This window comes from Argiope bruennichi, chromosome 9 (assembly GCF_947563725.1).
Source record: "Argiope bruennichi chromosome 9, qqArgBrue1.1, whole genome shotgun sequence".
NCBI classification, from domain to species: domain Eukaryota; kingdom Metazoa; phylum Arthropoda; class Arachnida; order Araneae; family Araneidae; genus Argiope; species Argiope bruennichi.
In genome coordinates, this window is record NC_079159.1 from 40,243,896 (window position 1) to 40,264,943 (window position 21,048).

The 21,048-nt window shown below is 28.4% G+C and overlaps 1 protein-coding gene across 6 annotated transcripts in view; it reads right to left on the minus strand.

Moving 5' to 3' along the window:
- The window catches only part of LOC129983662 (lysosomal-trafficking regulator-like), a 99,013-nt gene that overhangs the window by 56,101 nt on the left and 21,864 nt on the right, over positions 1-21,048 (minus strand). For all 6 annotated transcript variants that reach the window (XM_056093232.1, XM_056093231.1, XM_056093227.1 and 3 more), the window contains exons 10-19: positions 17,563-17,771; positions 13,536-13,602; positions 12,635-12,744; positions 10,572-10,908; positions 5,140-5,269; positions 4,891-5,026; positions 4,295-4,457; positions 3,272-3,462; positions 2,600-2,715; positions 1,370-1,523 (exon numbers count right to left, since the gene is read on the minus strand). In XM_056093232.1, the coding sequence (XP_055949207.1) occupies positions 1,370-1,523; positions 2,600-2,715; positions 3,272-3,462; positions 4,295-4,457; positions 4,891-5,026; positions 5,140-5,269; positions 10,572-10,908; positions 12,635-12,744; positions 13,536-13,602; positions 17,563-17,771 (1,613 nt within the window). The remainder of the gene's footprint in view (positions 1-1,369; positions 1,524-2,599; positions 2,716-3,271; positions 3,463-4,294; positions 4,458-4,890; positions 5,027-5,139; positions 5,270-10,571; positions 10,909-12,634; positions 12,745-13,535; positions 13,603-17,562; positions 17,772-21,048) is intronic.

Consider the following 21,048-nt stretch of genomic DNA (forward strand, 5'->3'; position numbering starts at 1 on the left):
GTGGCTTTACCCAATCAAGTCCACCGACATCGCTGAAATTTTCAATAAGCTCGAATGCCAAAGATCAGTTTTCGGCAATCCTTCAAGGATTATTACGGATAGAGGTATCGCTTTCACATCCACGTCATTCAAAAAATATTGTGAGCATCAGCATATCAACCATATTGCTATTACAGCTGGACTTACTAGATCATACAGTCAGGTAGAATTACATAATTCTACTACCATAGCTATACTCTCCAAGTTATCTATAGAAAACCCTAAAAAATGGTATAACATGTTGCTGTCGTCCAGCAAATTAATAATTCTACTCCATTCGAAATTCTGTTTGGAACTAAAATGAAACCTCAGTATGATATTAAAATCCTCGAGATCGTCAACGAAGAAATCCAATCTGCATTTCCAACAACGTGATGAATTCCGTAAAGACGCAAAACAGCAAATCCTCAAACTCCGAGCAGAAAATCACCGTACTTACAATCTGCGTCGCAAACATGCTCAAAAATTTCAATTGAATGATCTCGTCGCGATCAAATGCACTCAATTTGGCCCTGGTCTCAAATCGAAACAAAAATTTCTCGGACCATATAAAAGGATCAAAATTAAATCAAACGACACATACGATGTTGAAAAGTGTGATTTCTTCGAAGGACCAACGAAAACTTTAACTTGTGCAGAATATATCAAACCATGGTGGAGCAATATAGAACATATCACTTGAATTGTTTTTTAAAAGAAAAAACTGAACACTACTTTAAAAAAGAAAGATCTATTTTTCTTCTTTTTGTGTGTGTATTTGGACGATAGAAGACTTTGATTTTTTTTCTCTATTTTTTTGAGTTGTTATATTTTTATATGTTAAGCACAAATATTATTTTTATTTTTAGTTAGTTATTCGATATTTCCAGTGCACACTATTGTATTGCTATTTATTTATGCCGTCACGGATGGTATGATTATTTTGTTTGTTTTATCTTGTAAATATTTCAATTGTGCATCTTATTTTTTCTGTATTTATTGTTTGTTTTATAACATATTTACTTCAATGTTCTGTATACCTTAAGGTGAGATCGCCTGTCCGGTCATGATGGCCGATATGAGAGCTGCTAGAAGATCTCATATCCTGTATGGCGCCATGTTGCGTCAATGATCACATGATGCTTTTCCGCCATCAGTGGCAGACGAGAGCTTAGCAGTGAGACGGTAAGACGAACTGCTAACGCTCATGTATCTTTTTATGTGTTTTATGTTAGTTTAGTAATGTTTCGTCCTTGTAACCTTAATAACTATATTTCACATATTAATGCTGGTTTTTGCCTTTCCCCACAATAATAAATAAATATAAGAAATAATGATCATAGATACATACATAGGCAAACAAAAACAAAACCACTGTAATTCCACCAGCATGTTGGAAAGCATATTGGAAATCATGTAACTCCAAACAAGAAACATGCCCTATAGATAATACTTGTAGTTCTAATGGAAGTTTTTGATATAATGGATCTTGGGAGCCAGAAATTCTGAAAAAGTAATAAATCAGATCATATAAGAGGAATATTAATTTAGGCAAGAAAATATTATCTGCATCTTCACTTAAAAAAAACTTTAGATTTGCGACATTGAACAAATTTAACATACAGCAAAAGAAAACTGAAAGCAATAATTTGTTCTCTACAGTAGAAAGCATAAGTTGCCTTTAATTGCCTTCATTAAAGAATTATAAAGTAATACAGAAACTTATTATAAACATCCATTCAAATTCATTGCATTAAGCCATAGAGCATGCTATATATGAAGATTTAGGTTGTACTAATAAAAAAGCAAGGAAAATTATTTGAGAGTTACAGGAGATATTAATTCTAGTTTATAATCATCTATAGTTTAAATCACTAAAATTATTTGAATTAAACTTAATTTTTCAATAATCATTAAAAAAATACACACCAGTTAAAATGTGAGCTTGTTTTTCACTTATGGAGTCATAAATTTAAGTATTTAGTGGAAACAGGGTATTTTTGAATCTCATGGCACCAAAATTTATTCTATAAGTAATAAACAATACATTGTTTCTGACAAAAATAACTTTTTAATTAAATATAATAGTTGATCTCTGTCCATTCATTAGTTTTAGTACCCAAAGCCTCAAAACAGGGAAAGAAATTTTATAAACATCCTGCATATACTGAAAAAAAAAAAAAAAAATACAAAACTTGTATACAATAATTTTAAAAATTTCCCTTTATTTTTGAATAAATAACTGCAAAAAAGGATCATATTTTGAATTTGAAAGAAATAAAAAAATAATAGATCAATATTTAAAATACTATACAACTATTTTGAAGAACTAAAATTTTTAGCAAAGGCAATTTTTTAATTACAATATTAACAATGATAACATCCTAATTTTAACCTTCAATATGGCAATTAATCTATCAACTTTATTCACAGGAAAAAAAGCACAGAATTTAGTAGAAATGAGGAGAATATCAATACATATTAAAAATATATATAGAAAATTTTAAAAGAAAATTATTTATATAACGTTTAATTATTAAAAAGAAATTATAATAAATGAATTATTGTTTTAAGTTCATACTTTGCATTTCCACTGGTTGGAAATGAATAACTAAATGGAAAAAATCCTCGAGACAGAGAAGGATATACTAAGTAAGAATCTTCTGTTTCAGCTGCATATGAACATAATAAGGAATTCTAAACATAAAAGAAATAAATCATTGGTCAGTAAGATCCAATGATAAGTATTAATACTATGAAATCATAGTAATAAAATATACACAAAAAATAAACTTGCACATAAAAATATGCATTAAATCAAAAAGCAATTCAAAAATAATTCAATGAATCTATATCCAAATCCAGAGTACTACATAAATTTATTTTTTTATAATGTAATATTTAAGATAGAAATTTTAATTTGCATTCAACAATCAATATAGAATTAAACACCTCACAATATAAAATATCACTTATTATTTTATAAATTTCAAATTTACAGATTTCCACAAATGTGTAGAATGGCTTAATTTTCTGCGCAATAGATTTAAATGCTTTTAATTAAACATCTAATAATGAACAATAAATTATGAATATAATATTCAGTAAGGAAATTAAACATTAAATAGATACAAAGATTGTTGGGAGATTTTGCAATAACATATAATAAAGTTTTGTAATATATAATTAAAGGTTTTGCAAAAAAGATTTAAAAATCTTAATTTATAATTTTTTTTAAAAAAAAGATATATACCTGTAAAATTTCTAAACATGGTACTTTGATTCCCATATAAACATCTGAACTAACTAATGTAGCCACATTTTTTAATACACTACATTTAGGAATGAAGGAATCTCTTTTCTCGATAGCACAGTCAGTTATATTTGTTATATTTGGGCCAAGGCTTGAGAGATAGAAAATAATATCCCTAGTTAAAACATCTCCTAGAAGAATAGTTATAAATTGTAAGCATACAAATAATTTTATAAAAATGTTACTCATTTTATAGTACTATTCTCATAAAATATTATTTTTTCAAAATCTTAATTTATTAATAAGCTTCATTTGAGGAAAAGTTCATATTATGTATAGCAGCAGTTCTTGAAAATATATATTATATATATATATATATATATATATATATATATATATATATATATATATATATATATATACATATATTTTTACCTCATGATGAATATATTACACAAAAAAATTAATAATGTTAGAAAAATATAAGATGGGAATAATTTTAGGAAAAATATTTTTAAACAAAGTACATTTCCTTACATTTCACAAAACTTAAAATATGCAATATATATATTACTTTAGTGAAATAGGTAACACATTTATAAATAAGCAACATGTTGTAAATTTTATTGGTATTCATTTAACAGCAATTGCTTAAAAAATTGCAAATATGTTTTAGATGCAATGTAAAATATAATTTAAGAAATTTAAAAACGTAATTATTTTTATTAAGATAATTATTTTCATTTTCATATTATGCAATACAGATTATAAAAAGGATCACAGACAGACTAGACATTTCTAGATTTATGTACATTACACAACTTTGCGAACAGCAGCATTGTTCATGAACCTAAGGTAATTTGTTTAATTTGCATCCTTCATCAAAAATTGCTATTTAAAAAAGTTTACAACTTTTGTTATAATGCAAATCAAGCAATAATTTATATGATTACTGTTGATATGAATTCTTAAAGCATAAAAATTCTAGAAAAGGAATTCACAATAATAAGCAGACAAACAAACCTTTAAAAAACATAAAACTTCCTATTGAATAGGCTGAACTCATTGAATCTTCAGGTTCAGAATGTCCCAGAAATATAAAGCAATTATTCAGTAGATTATTTCCAGATCTTTTGAAAGTGAAGTTAAAAACATTCTCTTTGGTTCCATCTAATACAATCTGTACCTAAAATATTATTAAATGTCTATTATGCCATATTATTATCTAATTAATCATGTCATATTAAAATCATTTCAAAATATTTTTATTGAAAATATGTTAAGATATTAAAGAATATTTTAACACAAACTATTCAACTCAATTTTTTAAAAATTCACCAAGAAGTTAAAAGCTTAGAAAATAATTTTGAATTCCATATCTGAAAAAAAAAAAAAGTTTTGCAAAATGTATGAAAAGATCTTTCTCAGGAGAGAACATTCATTATTGATATCTTTTCCAGTTGTAAAATTTATAAAACTGAGATAAGTGGTATTGTGTAAAGCAATGATATGATCATGAAAGTAATTTATCAAGAAATCAAAGATAATAAAAACAAACACTTTCAAAAATTTGAAAGTGCTAAATTATTAAAAAAAACTTATTACAAAGAATTTCTTACTCTGCTTTTGATAGTAGATTTATTATTGTCTTCGGAATAATTTACTGCTATATGATGCCAATTGTTAGTTTGCAAAACTGATTTGTATACACCTTTAGATAAGCAGGTAACTTCACCATTGGCACAATTTATCATCCTGAAAATTTATGTCAATCATTTTAGAAAATTCATTATTTAAAAATATTTACTAAATGTTGAAGATATAAAAAAGTTACTTAATAAAAAAAGACGAAATGTTTAAATCCTTACCTAACAATAAGATCTTTTTCTGATTTATCAAACCACAGTTCAAATAGAAATTTATTTGAGCCAACAGATACTACATGAAGCATATGAGAATCACTTTCAAATAAATCTTTATCATCACCAGATATTTGTCCTAAAAATATATTTAAAAGCATTCAGTATCTGATCAAGAATAATACAATTGAAGTCACAATTTTAAAACATGAAATATAATAAATTATTTATACAATCTAATTTATTTTCAACATGGAAAGTTGAAATTAGAGTAAAACACTGGCAATGTAGACAACCAACATACAGAATTTTTAATTATATATTATAAAAAATAAAACTGATTTAAATTGTAAATGAAATATGCATACCAATATTGCATTCATTTTTCTTTTCTTTTTCCAGACTATGCTTTAAACAATAGTATTGTTTTATGTTTTTTATGAACAACACTATGCAACACAATTTTCCAAATTTTCATAGGAAGATATATTTTTGTAATAATGAATAGTTTTAATTTTTTTATATATCTGATATGAACGTAATATATATATATATATATATATATATATATATATATATATACTAGCTGCCCCGGCAAACTTCGTGCCGCCTGACAATCAATGAACAGTTTAGTTACACCATTTATAACTCAAGAACGGCTGTTCCGATTTAATCATATTTGACTTGTTATAATAATATAAGGAAAAAAATTCAATAAAACTACAAAAATAAGTATTACAAAGGCTTGTCAGAAAGACATTTTCTTTATTCAATCTATATATACATTCGGGTTTATTCTCTTGAGTCAAGCACCTTCTGATATACAACATTTTTTGTTCTGTTATCAGGCGCAAGAACAAATAAAGCAGATAGTTTACCAACACGAGAACATGCCACATATAATTGACCATGAGAAAAACATGGGTTTTCTAGATTCAGACCACAAACACTCAATGACTGATCTTGTGATTTTTTAATCGTCATCGCGAATGCAACACGAAATGGAAATCGAATTCGTTTGAACTCAAAGAGCATATCGCTTGGGATCATGGGAATCCTCGGAATGAGAACTTCCTCATCTTTGAATTTTCCTTTGTGTATATTCGCGTGAATCACATTGATCATCAGTTTTTTTTTTTTTAATCGCCAAACGCGTTCCATTGCATAGTTTTGGTTGGTTTAGATTTCGAAGCATCATGACCACCGAGCCAACCTTCAGTTGCATATTGTGCAGTGGTAAGCCAGGAACATCCGGAGTTTAAAAATTCAGATGGATAGTTGATGACTTCGTCTTCGTTTGTTAGACAGTCAATAGATTTGAATGAATGCAGAGTACCAACGATTTGATTCTGAATTACGAAGTTTAAATCATCCACATCTTTGTTTTTAGCCACCAAAATTGTTCGCTCACTAAACCATTTGTGATTTTTGTGGTTATCAGTGATGTTCGGGAACACTTCGTTAATGAGCTCATCTTTCGATGAAACGAAATTGCAAAAATTCCGAGGAAATGAAATCAATCCGTTCGATTCATCGACAGGAACACGGCCATTACCGATAGCCAACAATTGCTTGGAGAAATTTTCAGCAGATGGATCGTTCACCAATGCAACTCTCATATTTGTTGTCAGTTGAAGTTTCTTCACATAGCACCACAGATTTGATGATTTAAGGCAATCGTTTATTTCATCGGCAGCAGTCGATCTTGGAATGACTCCCAGTGTTTGGCGGAAATCGCCAGACAATAAAATCATTGCGCCTCCAGAACATCTCGAGTCATTGCGCAGATCTTTCTATGTCCGGTCAAGTGCTTCCAATACGCGTTTGTACAGCATCGTGCATTCGTCCTATATGATGATTTTAGATGCTACTAAAATTTTGGCCATTGAGAACTGTTTCGAAATGTTACATGTCACTTGTTCAGAATTTTGTTGTAGGTTTAACGGCAACTTTAACGCTGAATGAGCAGTATGGCATCCTTCCAACAATGTGGCCGCTATGCCAGAAGAAGCAACTACTACCGCAATGTCCGATATCGCACGAACAGTGGCCAAAAGCAATGATATGAAGAATGTCTTCCCAGTTCAACCAGGGGCATCCAGGAAAAATAAGCCACCATTTCCACCATCAATGGGGTCAATTCATGTGACGTAAAAGTCACATGTCATGAGCTATTCGCGCATGGCATTTCAGTTTCATCCGCACCGCTTTCGTCGATTAGTCTGCTATAACGTTCTCCGCCGAGTATGAAGCGGATTTTTTTGTTTACATTTGAAGTTATAATTTTTGAGTCATTTTCTTTCCTCTTATTATGTGTTAACAGAGGAAATACTGGTGTGCTGATGGATGCATGCTTTAATGCGAAACACAAGAGTGACTGTCATGATAAAATGCTTTCTTATTTTAATTTCAACAATCCTGACTTGGGTTGATAGCTTTAGTATAGATTTTTACAAGCCTTCGAAGTCGGTGATATGCTCCGATCATTTTGAAGAATTCATTCAGTGTGTGTCCATTTATTAAATATAGCTGTTCCATTAATTTGGTAGAAAAACTCTTCGAAGAAAAAGAAATCGGTAAGCGATTTGCCATCAAAAACAATCAAACAAAAACGAGTGCATTTCCAATTTACTTTATTCACATTTGATGAAATTTCTGATAATTTTGAATATGCTTGGAAGGTTTTAAAATGTTTACATGAATATTACATTGCATTTTTCTACAAAATTTTATCTAAATTTAATTAATTTAAGTAAACAAATTCCTGTTGCAAAAATAACAATTGCTATAATGCTAAACTTAGGTGGAAGTGAATAAATTTCTTAAAGATTTATTTAGTAAATGAATCCTTTACTAACTACTAAAAATCCAATTTTCTTATTGACTTTTATAATTATATATATATATATATTTAAGTTTTGAAAACACATGTCATTTAGTTAAGTATATAAATGCAAGAGAATTAATTACTAAGCAAAATTATATGAATTCTGATTTCAGTGGAATGTACTCTGCTTCTTCCCAGACTATTACTTTTTCTGAAATAATCGACAGGATCAGAATTTGCAAAATGAGCTACAAGAACTTCAGGATTCTGTAAGAAAGAAAGAAATTCATTCCAGAAAATATTGGACTTTTTTTTTTTTTTTTCTATTTCTTTAACATATCAATCTTGATTTATAAAATTCTGTAAAAGCATAAAAGTGTTTCTTTCAACTACTCTTTATATCCTATTTTAATTCTTTCTCTCTCTCTCTCTATATATATATATATATATGTATATATATTTTTATCATGACCTTATTCTTGTTTATTAAATTTACTGTATTATATGTTTTTGTTTTATTTTATGATATCCATTCAATGTAATTTTTATCAATGTAACTTTAGCATTAAAAAAATTCATAAATGTTCTGCTTTAAAAGTATATTGTTCAACATTGGTGATAAAAAAAAAAAAATGTTGCTTAGTATCTAGGATGTTTCTGTTGAATAAAACTGATTTCATCATTTACATTGATATTCTTGTACTGTGTTTATATTATTTCTAAGTGTCTAGAAAAATAGATGTTGATAAATAGTAAATAGTTTTTTTGAATTAGTGAGTGCATTAAAACATCCATTTGGTCCTATTTTTCCAAATAATTATCATATATATTTTATCTATATTTTTTTGTAATGTGTAAATAAAAATTATGAAAATTTGATTTAGTTTTTTTTTAATGGTTTCTACAAATTAAAATGAAATTACTGATTCATAAGTTGCATAGATTTAAAAAAAGTTATCTATGCCTTTTACATTTCATAATTTGAAATTGTAGACATAATTTATTCAATATATACTAATTTGAGTTTCATGTTCTCTCCTCTGAGCAAACATAAAACATCAAAGTCTCAATATTAATAAAAATAATTACATAAGAAAAAAAATGTAATAATTTTATTAGTAAGCTTTAAAATATTAACTTATCTAAGAGTAATAATTACTTTTTAAAAGAACTATATTCATAAGATTCAACATTCAATAATATGTAAAAAAGAACATATGTAATTTTTCAAAAACACTGCCATAGTCGTTTGTCAACGTGTATCCTTTGGATAAAAAAAGGAAGGGATATGGGAAATGAAAGAATAAAGTGGCACCAAGCGAATTAAAAAGCGATGGTAATTAGTCATGCAAAAACAATAATTACATTGAAAATACTAATTAAAATTTTAATATAAAAAATAAAATTATATAACTACGAAAATGTGGATTAAATAATTCAAAATAATATCTTTTTATAAAAAATCAGAAGTTTTTAATAATTGATCGGCTAGCGTAATATTTACAAAACGATGGTTTCATCAACGTTATCGACAGACATCACGACATGAGCAGAACGATTGAAAATTGAACAGAAGCGGTTTGTTTGGTACATGACACGTGACCGTGATTTGACCCCATTGCCTTCATTAATGTATCATACACTTCCTTCTGTTGGGGATTCAGAAGGGGTACATTCGTTTGAACTGATTGGTCTAATTCATATCGATCATGTTCTCGTTCACGTTCCAATTCTCAATTAAACGCGTCGTTCATTTCACGATCTGGCGCTGGCATTCCTAACTTCACTAATAAACTGCCGCACATGAGGTAACGCATGTCTTCAATCAACAGCAAAGCCTGGTTATGCATCTCCTCATTTACCTCAATATCGAGATTTCTTGAACTTACACGAATTCGATGTAAAATGTCTTCTAACATGTTATCTTTGTATTTGTTCCACAGGTTACGTGGATGGGAAGCATGTCGAAAGGATGATAGCAAATCATGTGTGTTTCTGGCTTGGAAATGCAGAAATAGTTGCTTCAGCCATTGTCGTGTCCCAATGATTATCGTTTTCAAGCAAATTGATCTCTTGACATGCAGCACAAAATGTTGGGCACACTATATCATTAACAGTTCGTAGTGTTTCGAATGATGTTCGAACGAGCATTCAGCAATAACAACCGCAAATAGAAGCATTTATCATTCTTCGGATGAACAGTATAAATACGGCCAAGAGCATCAGTAGAACGCACATCCAGATGACCAGGAACCGCGTCGTCTTGCTTCCGACATTAAAATATAATTGATGAAGCGTTCCTTTCTCAACTAACATTTCTTTGGATATCCATCAAAAATAGTCTAATGCAGCATCTTCAAAAATTACAATGAACACATTCAAAGATTACGGCAATCGTTGAAGGTTTGTTAACTTTTATTAAGGCCATTAGGTGGCAAATTCTGTTACAGATATTGTACTATATTACAGAAGAGAAATGCATAAATTTTTACATGTGTTCATTTTGCTTTATTTCTTTATGAACATCTGAGAAAACATTTTTTAAATAACCCAAAAAAACTAATAATTATGAAGTAATTAAGAAGGCAAAAAAATTAATTAAAAAGTAACTTACTTTTATACAAAATGTAACTTTTGTTAGATTCTGATAATAAAAAAGGACAGAGATGATCAAGGCAATCAAGTTTCATCCATAAAGTAAAGCTAAAACCTTTGTTGAATGAATGCCATCTGGTATCTTCAGTAAGAGGAAAATAGAGAGCACTACAAGTCCAAGCACAAGTACCATTTAATGAAGCATATTGATTATATATGTTATATACTGTTTTCAATCTTTTCTTCAACCTTCTGGTGTTTGGACCCAGTTTTCGAAGGCATGGGAAACGAATACTCCAAACCGGTTGAATAACAAAACTATCAACCAGAAAATTTAAACACTTTAAAAGTAGAGTCTAAAAAAAAGAAAGGAAAAGCACAAATCAAAAAAGTGAAACACATAAACACCGTGTATACAATACAAATCATCATATAACACTTCATTTTTAAATTTTTTTTTCTCATAAATATTATGAAGCATTACGATAGTTTCATGGTAATTAACTATGAGTCCACAGATTAAAAAAATGATTTTGTCTGAAATATTGACATTCCTATTGAATGAAAATGTAGTAGACATTTTAAGTATTTCATTTATTTGTCTCTGATACTTATTTGTCTCTTCATTTATTTGTCATTCAGTGTAATGTTCAATAAAATTTTGTACCATTCTTTAAAAGCTATAAATAACTTAAGGAAAAAATAACATTCAGTAACTTTTAAAAACCCTTTCATACAGTTTGCAATTTTTCAAGAATGAATGTCAAGAATGTATGTTTGATGCAATTGATATTCAAGACAAAAAAAAAAAAATTGTATTAAATATTTTATATTAAAGTATTTTCACATAAAAATTCAAGGATATTTATGAAGAAAGTCAGTTTTTGGCAATTTTAAATAACACACACAACATTCAGAATTTATTTAGACACTATAAAGATTAAAAATAATTTTGTGCAGCTGATAGTTTTAACTTAATTTACATAAATAAAAATGAAAATTCTTGATTCATATAGAAATCCAAACTACTGAACATATTTTCTTCAAATTTTCATCCTAAATACACTGGAGCATTAAGAAAATTTTAGTTAAGATTTTATGAGAAATAAATACAGTAAACAGTATTTATAAATTCTTCATCTATACCTCTATTTCATCAAAATACAGTAGCTATAAAGTAATTCGTTTATATATAATTTTCTATCCTTTTTGGAATTCGTAAATTTCAAATTGCCTGAGGACAGAAATTACTTTTGAGAAGTATGTGAATTTTGATGCCAGTAACCAAACTCATAATTATTCACTATTACTGAATAAACAGATGAAAATTATTTAATGCTAATTTAAGCATTGGTGATGAAGAATATGAAAAACATTATTCCATTTTCCTTTAAAGAACTCTAGTGAAAAAGTTTGAACTTATTTTGTTTGTTTCAAAATTAGAAGAAAAAAAACATATAATATGATTTATTATGCTACATCTGATTACTCACAAACAATCAGCATGGCAGATGATAATAAAAATGTTTTTAAATTAAATGCCACCTACATGTGCATAAGTCATATAAAATAAGAAATACATAATTAGTATTCAAAATATGCAATAAAGGTATAATTTTTATCATTTTATGAAAAATGATTCATTTTAAAATATTGTTTTCAAAACTATGAAGTAATATGGCAGTAAAATTCTTTGCAATTATTATTACCCGATAAATTTACATTAGATTACATCAATTAAATTTGCAATAATTAAAGTTAATTATTAAATTTCCGATTATATATTTCTTTATATGTTCTTTTATGCTAGTCATTCAAAAAATGCATAAGTTGTGCTTTACAAAGATTTAGTTTTTATTGACAAGAAACATGAAAATATTTACATCCTAGCAAATATCTGATATATTAGTTAGAATTTAATTTTTTTAATGAAATAAAATTAACAATGACAAAAAAAAAAAAAAAACCAAAAGGTAACTGAAGAAATTGGAAAATAATCTAAATAGTCTTTCTTAAATTATATATTGTTACATCTTTAATTAGTTAAGGCAATTTGGAATTAATTGAAAATAGTTTACTTACAATAGGGGCATATTGTGATTTGAAGAAATGCATAATTTTTCGTAAGTCTGCAGGTTGGATTGAATGCTGGGCAAGAAGAACAAATAAATCCAAGGTGGCCTTTTGGTAATCTACACAAAGAAAATGTTCAGAATTTAACAAAACTATATAAGTTTTAAAAATAAGCACAATAAGAAGAAATATTTAAGTTCAAGTCATTAAAAAAAATCTGCAAATGAACAGAAAATTATTTATTCGGGAAATGCAAAAGCTAATGAGGAATCGGTGCACTGAATTATAAAACTAGCAATACAGGGTAGTTCTAATTAAAGTTCCACTTTGAAATAGTTATAAAAGGAAAACGACTAGACCAAATGTTATCAAACTTGGACAGCAGGTCATGGGAATTTCTTTTCTGACCCCTCCTCCTAAAAAAGTTCAAAAACTCAACACCAGAGGAGAAATGGCACTGTATGCAATATTGTTAAGCAAAATAGGACTTGAAGACATCAGTTTAAAATGTGTTTAATCGTTTCTGAAACGTGTTACAAAGCATGTTTAATGTGGCGTCCACTATTTTCTGAAAGCAAGTTAAATCGCATTACTGCATTTTCAATAATAACTCTTAGAATATCAGGAGGAAAGTTACGCACATGTCGGTGTATCGTTTCTTTCAGTTCCGCCAAATTGTTTAATTATCACCATAAACAGTGCTTTTGAGATAACTGTGACAAAAAATATTTTAAACTGCAATTTGTAAAACAGTATTAATTTTATTATGGATTATATATATATATAATTAAATCAAATGTATATGTTAATTAGTTTCTAAAACATAGTAGAAATAATCAAAGCATAGAAATCTAAATGTTTTTGATACTTTGAGGTATCACTAATAAATAATTAAAATGTTATACTGTACCATAAATTTTTTTTTCTGATGATGCCAAAGAGTAAGAAAAGCTTTCTAATAACATCGTTGGTATTCCCTATAAAATTAAAAACGTTTTACTTTTCAAAACATGAACAGCATTTACATTCATAAAATCATAATACTGAAACCGAATTTGATAGATATGACAGCAATTCATTCCTTTGTCAACCAAATTCGCCAATACCAACTTATAAAGAAGCAAGGGAGAAAAAATGCGTCGAGTGCATTACAACCGTACTTATTACTACCTTATTATTTCTTCATGTCCCATTGTTCTCCCTTTCAACAAATATTTTCATCTCTCTGAAAATTATCTGTCATCAGAGCTCTGTCACAGCTCTTTTAGCTGAAATTTTTAAGTGTTATAAATTCTTATAAATAACTATCGTTAATTTATTCAGTTGTAGTGGAACCAAAATGCCATTCTGACATCATTTATTAATTTTATTCTATTTTACCAGGATAAAATAATAAATCATCAGATATTTCCTTAAAATAGAACAATCTTTGTATCATCATTACTCTAAAAAATATGATTGGTATTTCAAATTAATAAAAAGTAATAATTCACTAGTAAGCAGTGATGAGAAGAATTTAAAATGAACACTTTTAACCCTTTTCTAAGTTACAAACATTTAAATATATTTTATGTCTTGATTTCAAAAAACTATAATATTTTCAATATTATAGCCTGGTTTTGATGAGTTGACGAATGCAACACCAAAAAGAATCTGTAGGGAAGTTGAAAAGACATGCGCATTACAATCGCATTTATTACAACCCTATAATTTATCGTGATATCTGCTTTCCCCCTCTCTCAACTCGTTTATCTGACAATCAACTATCATCAGAACAACATTTATTCTTCATGCCTTACATAGAAATTTTTAAATTTTAGTACAACTGAAATTAAAATAAATTCACTGAACCATAGGACACAATATATTACTGTCACAATAGAAATTAAAAAAAAAAAAATTTAAAAATGATGCAAAACACAGATTTTTTTTATTTATGAAATTTTATTATTCCACCATTTTAATATCTACATAAAATAAATAACTACTTTAAATGTAATAAAAAAACAATTTTACTAAGAAACGATCCTTTGCTTAAGTTTCCCTATCATTTGCTCCATTCCGATCACCCTACACAAAGAGTACAATACAAATCAGAGTGTTTCAACAATGCTTTTATTGCAATTTTATCACTGTTTAAATTTCGAATAATCCAAATTTTAAGTTATTTATTAAGTATTAATATTTCTAAAAGTGGTAGCTTTTTTTTGTTTAATTTAGACCAGAAAAATTACATACAGAACTAAAACATTTACATTTCATACAGAACTAAAACATTTACATTTCATATAGAACTAAAACAAATTAAGTTCATATGTTCCAAGCGTTTTACTCAACAAAGTTAGCGCAAAAAATGCTTAAAGTACTGCTTTTAAGAGGTTCATTAATTACACTGAAATTGAAAAAAAAAATCATTTAAAATTAATTAATGACGATAAAGTAAAGTCATTCTTTGAAATGGTGTAAGCATGTTACCACATGACAATGCTTTTGTACAATTAAACTCGACTATACGTTTTGAATAACTTCAGAATAAAAAAATTAAAAAATCACAGCGGCTAAGAATCTGGGAATTTAGTAATCAGATATAGTCCAGAGAGAATTGATGCATATCTGATATCGGATATATCAAAGAATTTCACACATTTTTTTTTTGTTAATTTTTTATAATCCATATGGAAACTAAAATTTTGTAAATTTGAAAAAAAAAAAAAAAAAAAAAAAAAATTGACAACGTTTCTAACGCAGATTGACAATTTTGAATTTAAAAAGTTCTGACAAGCAAAATGCGTTAACATAAACTTAATATCATTTTAGACGGTAAAAGCAAATTCTCAGAGAATTTATTACATCATGTAATAAATTCTCTATCTATTATCTATTACATGATGTCTATCAATTATCTTATCTATTACATAATGTATATCAGCAGACACATCATGTAATAGATAAATCTGTTTGTTATCTTACTAAAATATTTATGAAGGCAATATTCATGACTATATGATCATTATCCTTCGGATTTTATATTAAACTATTCCATCGCTTCAATTGAATACAATGGATTAAATTCTCGTTGACATGAATCAAATTTGCAAATAATTTTCATTATCTTAAATGAGTCACTAGGTTCAAATAAGGTCCACAAACCTTTTCAACATGTTGCATTATTTATTTCATATCAATTACATTCCATAATAAGGGCTATTTTCCGTTTTAGAGTTATACAATTTTTCTCTCTCTTTTTTATGATTTGACATTCAAAGCTATAAGATTTTTCATCTTCCTTATGATTTGACGTTCAAAGAACTAGAATAATTTAAAGTTCGATCTTTAAACATTTTAGATAAAAAAAAAGGGGGGGGGGCTTTAAAGATTTTTGAAATGGCAGCAGAATTTTCAAAAATGTCAAAACCATCACTTTATATATGAACTAGCAAATTGAAGGGAAAAGAAAAACTAACGGGAGATACTACTTTTTTATTGACTTTTTAAACAAATTTTTAAATGGGATTCTTTACATCAATGATTTTTCGTTCCTTTTTTTACACAATAAATTTTTTTATGATAATACATGGTTGGTGCAAGTTGATTTTCGGAACTTGTTCCTATTTTCCTATCTTAAAACTGCTGATACACATTCTTTTTTATATACAGGGTGTCTCAAAAACCTTGACCGCGGCTTTTATTCCTGAAATATTGACCGTAGACATATACTGTAAATTGCAAAGTTGTGTAAAAAAAGGGGTACAAATTGCTATGAAATCCATTAAAGTTTTCAGGGGACTAAACTTTAAAAAATACAAAATTTAAATTTTTATACAGACCCCGTACAAACAAATTCACGGTGAGTAAAATGTGCCTCATCCTTTAATAAGGTCATGTACGAAATTTCAGCATTTTATCACAAAAAGTTCAAAGATATGAAACTATATAAAATGCTGACTTAAACCACTTTTCGATGCCTGGATATGAGTTGGCAAAGAAATGATGTCGGATGTTCGTGTTTAACAAAGTATAACAAAAGTCGTACACAAATTAACAAAGAAAGTAGTGATTGAATAAATAAATAATAATATTACTATTTATTGGCTCAAAAGTATTAAAAATGTGTAGAGATTATAACTTAAAGGAAAGATTACATACGATTTTTTACAAGTTCACTGACTGTGCTGTTTTTAAGTTATATTCTGTAATTCATGATATAAAATTTTAAAGTATTTTTCAGGAAGCATAGATTTTAAAATTTGTATTTAAAACTAAAGATATGAAGCATATTTAATTTTCTTATGATGCATCATTCCTGCTTCGGGTCATCTGCACCGAAGCTGTAAACGTTTGCATTTTAATTTGTGATTGATCCTTCTCCAAATTTGTTTTAACATATCTTTGAGAATTTTTACGATAAAATTCTGAAATTTTGTACATGACCTTATTAGACGATGGGGCACATTTTACTCATTGGGAATTTTTTTGTACAGGGTCCGTATAAAAATTTAAATTTTGTATTTTTTAAAGTTCAATCCCCTGAAAATGTTAATCGATTTCATAACATTTTGCACCTTTTTTTACGCAACTTTGTAAAACTTTGTTTTCTTGTTCTTTTACGCAACTTTGTACAGTGTATGTCTACGATCAATATTTAAAGAATAAAAACCGCGGTCAAGGTTTTTGAAACACCCTGTATATATTTACGGTTATAGACAACTTTAAATTGATGAAGATCATTGCAGATAAAAACAACCAAACATAAAAGGAAGTTACTGAAAACGATTCGTGTCTGATGGCTGTATCTCAAGAATCATTAATCTAAAATTTGAAATTTCAAAGATGGATGCTTTGTTTACATGAATAAAAATAGACAAATACGAGAATTCCTGTGATAATACAAAAAACAAATTATTAAGGACATTAAAATATATTATTAAAATGTTTACCTCTTTACAAAGGACCATCTTATTTATCTCACATTCTTGACATAATTTTATTAAAGTCTGCATTAGATACAATGCAGATGGCACCCAATCAGTATCAACATCATTTTGAAAATGCATGAGAAGCTCAAGAAGCATTTTAACAACTTCTCCATGTTCAATAAAACTCTGGTGGGTGACTTCATACTTTGTACTGGTTTGGAAAACACTACCTAATAATAAAGGTGGAACTGGTGATTAATATCTGGAATTAACATATTATTTTACAATATATCTATACATCTCTAAACTAAGATAATAATTTTTATAACATTTTAATATCTTTAGAATCTCTAATATATACAGATGGCAAGTATACATGCTAATACATATATGAGGAAAGGGGGGGGGGAATTAAAGATGAATAAAATGAAATAAAACGGACTTTAGAGATCAATGAATCAGAGTATAAAACTTATTTATTTATAATTTTGTTTTTGTACTTCGTAATTTGGTATGAAAACAAATGAGCAAAGCTTACAAAATCTTACTCTAAGATATTAAATTTCTTCACAGCTATAAATATTATGAATTTTGTCCTAACTTGAAATAAGTTGATAGGTTTTATAAAGAGTACATTTACACAAATTTAAGCCATTATTATAATTAATATTAGTAAGTGAAACAACTTCTCTTTTTTGTAACAATTTTCAACAACTTAAGTTGATAAAAAAAAAAAAAGATAAAGTAACTCACTAAACAACAATAGTAATTTAACTCACAAACAAATATAATTTATAAATAAATGATTTTCAGTTAATCAGTTAGCTATTTGATTAGTCACAATATTTTATTACACTTTTACATAGGGCATAATTTACTAATTGATAATTAAAGATATTCAAACCAATTCCTCTTTGGAAAAAAAAGAATTTCATAGTCAAAGTTCATTTAACTTCTATTAAAAAAAAAAATATCCTAGAACCATTTCTGTGGGTTCATCAATTTGGCTTGATGGTAATATATCTTTATACAATCTCTTGACTTGTCATATCTAGATTACTTTTTGGAACATTTATAAAACCTCTTCTTTTTAATTTGAAAAGCAACTAAGCCATGAGAAAGCAGCTCTAAAAAAGACACTTGCTGTATTAGAGAGAATGCCACACATGTCAATATATAGTAAGTCTTGTGATTATTTTTTAAGCAATTATTGTAACTATTTTTATTTTCTCGTATACGAAGTATACATAAAGTATTGTAATCGCCTAAAAGTTAGAGCTCGAGATTTTGATAAATATCATTATTCCAGACTTCCCTTAGTTCGAAAAACACATTTTTGGCATTATGTCTGTCTATCTGACCCCCTGTGATAATTAAAAAAAGGATTTCAGCTAGATGGATGAAATTTTGCATATGATTTTTACACCACATTTGTAAATTTCTATCAAATTGTGAGCGAAATCCATTCACAGGAAGTCTATCTATTTGGCTGTTCCAATATAAATTAACACAATAACTACAAAACGAAAAGAACTAGGTGGATAAAATTTTGCTCACATGTTTAAAATGAAAAGTGCAGATTTGTATCAAATTTTGAACCAAATCCGTCAAAAGACTGACCATCTGTCGGTCGGTACTTTCACAAGCATATAAACGCGATAATTCACTGATTTAAATATATGAAATTTGGTATGTGATTTTGTGATTGCAATTTAAATTCTATGTCAAATTTTGGTTTCAATCGGTTGGAGAAAAAAAAAGTCAGAAATATAAATTTAATTTTCAGGTATTATTAACCGAATGCCAAGGATTCACTGCTAAAACATTCTCGAAAATTCACAAAATAAAAATTCAGTAAATATATTAAATTAACGACAAACGCCAATATCTCAAATATTGTAAGCCACTGCCATGCAAAACGTTCTCCGTCTTACCCAAGATCTACAATATTCTGTACAGAATCCTGGATCTGTATCCATATAAAATGCAGATATTTCACCAATTATTACCAGCAGACACATACGAAAGACTAAACTTTGCTAGAAGGATGCTGACGCAAATGGAATGTTTCACAATGGCTTCTAAACATCATGTCCACTTCTCATTGCAAGATGGCATTAAAACCCAATACAGTCGTATGGGCAACATCAAACCTTCATGGGTATATGACCAAGCACTGCTTTCTCCTCATATGATTTGTTTGGTGTCTTTTTACAGTTGGCTTTCATTCAAGGACCTTCCTGTTTTACAGAGCATTTTCCCATATCAGATGGAGAAACCTGTACAATCACTGCAGAACGCTAAATAATATTTTTATGGGAACACACTGTGCCTGCATATTAAGTAAAACATACGTTCTTGTTGTCACCTTCATGCAGAATAGTCCACTTTTAATGTAAATTCAAGACATTCCTATTGAACACTCTCACTGAAAACCAAATGATGAGTCGAAACTATAAGTTAAATGGTTTTCAGAGTCACCAAACTTGACCTGGACAGATTTATTGCAGTGGAATACTTACTTTTTTTGCAGTGGGAAGTCTCGTGTTTACCAAGGTTTCCCACCCAATTTGATGGAAATAGACGAATCACTGGCACCATCAATGCTGCTACATTCAGCTGTTATAGGCGTAGAGGAAAACCTCGCTTGGCTAATATCTTTTTGAGGTTTGTTATGTTGAACAGCTTTCACTTTTAAATAAACGCTCTGTTTTGCTTGCTAAACGTCATGCTATTGTGCTTTGGTTCATAGTCTGTTTGTGTTCAGCCCCGTTCCCATGGCCTGTTACCTTTACGGATATGGTTGTAAATCTGCCATCTGACCCATTGTAGGACAATTCTCACCTGTGGGCGTCGGTCGGGGGCTTTTCGCAAACTGCCGGCAAAATGAACAGATATCAAAGAGCTCCAGATAACCACAAATGAGGGGAAAGAGGGCAAAATGCGCTAGAAGCGAGGTGCACACAGTCCATGGGAACGGAACTTTTGCCTGATTTGCATAAAACATCTCAATATGTCGTGTGAGTGGCGTCTTTCAGTTACTTTTGGTATCGTTTATTTATTTTCACACAAGGGGATAAAATCCAATTTCTATTTGATCATATTTGTGCAAACAGAAACTTTTCAAACATTGCTTCTTTTTAATAATTTCTTAAAATAAACATGAATTAATGACCATTCTGTACTTTATACATTTAGATATTATTATACTGTACAAATTCAAATTATTTCCTTAAACTTCAGCGTTTCTTTATCCTCGTTTATAATATTTCTGCTTATATATTTATTACAATTGGAAGTAGTAAGAGATGACAGGTCAATAAACTTTTGTTGTATCTGCCTGATTTATCCTATTTATGCGGACTTTCGCTTGATTGTTTATAAATTACCCGCATATCCATAATGGATTCTTCAGACTCTTGCATCATGAATTCCTGTTGGGTATTATCTAAGCATTTAAAGTCCTGATGTTTCCTTTTATTTTTTAGTTTTTTTTATCCAGCAAGC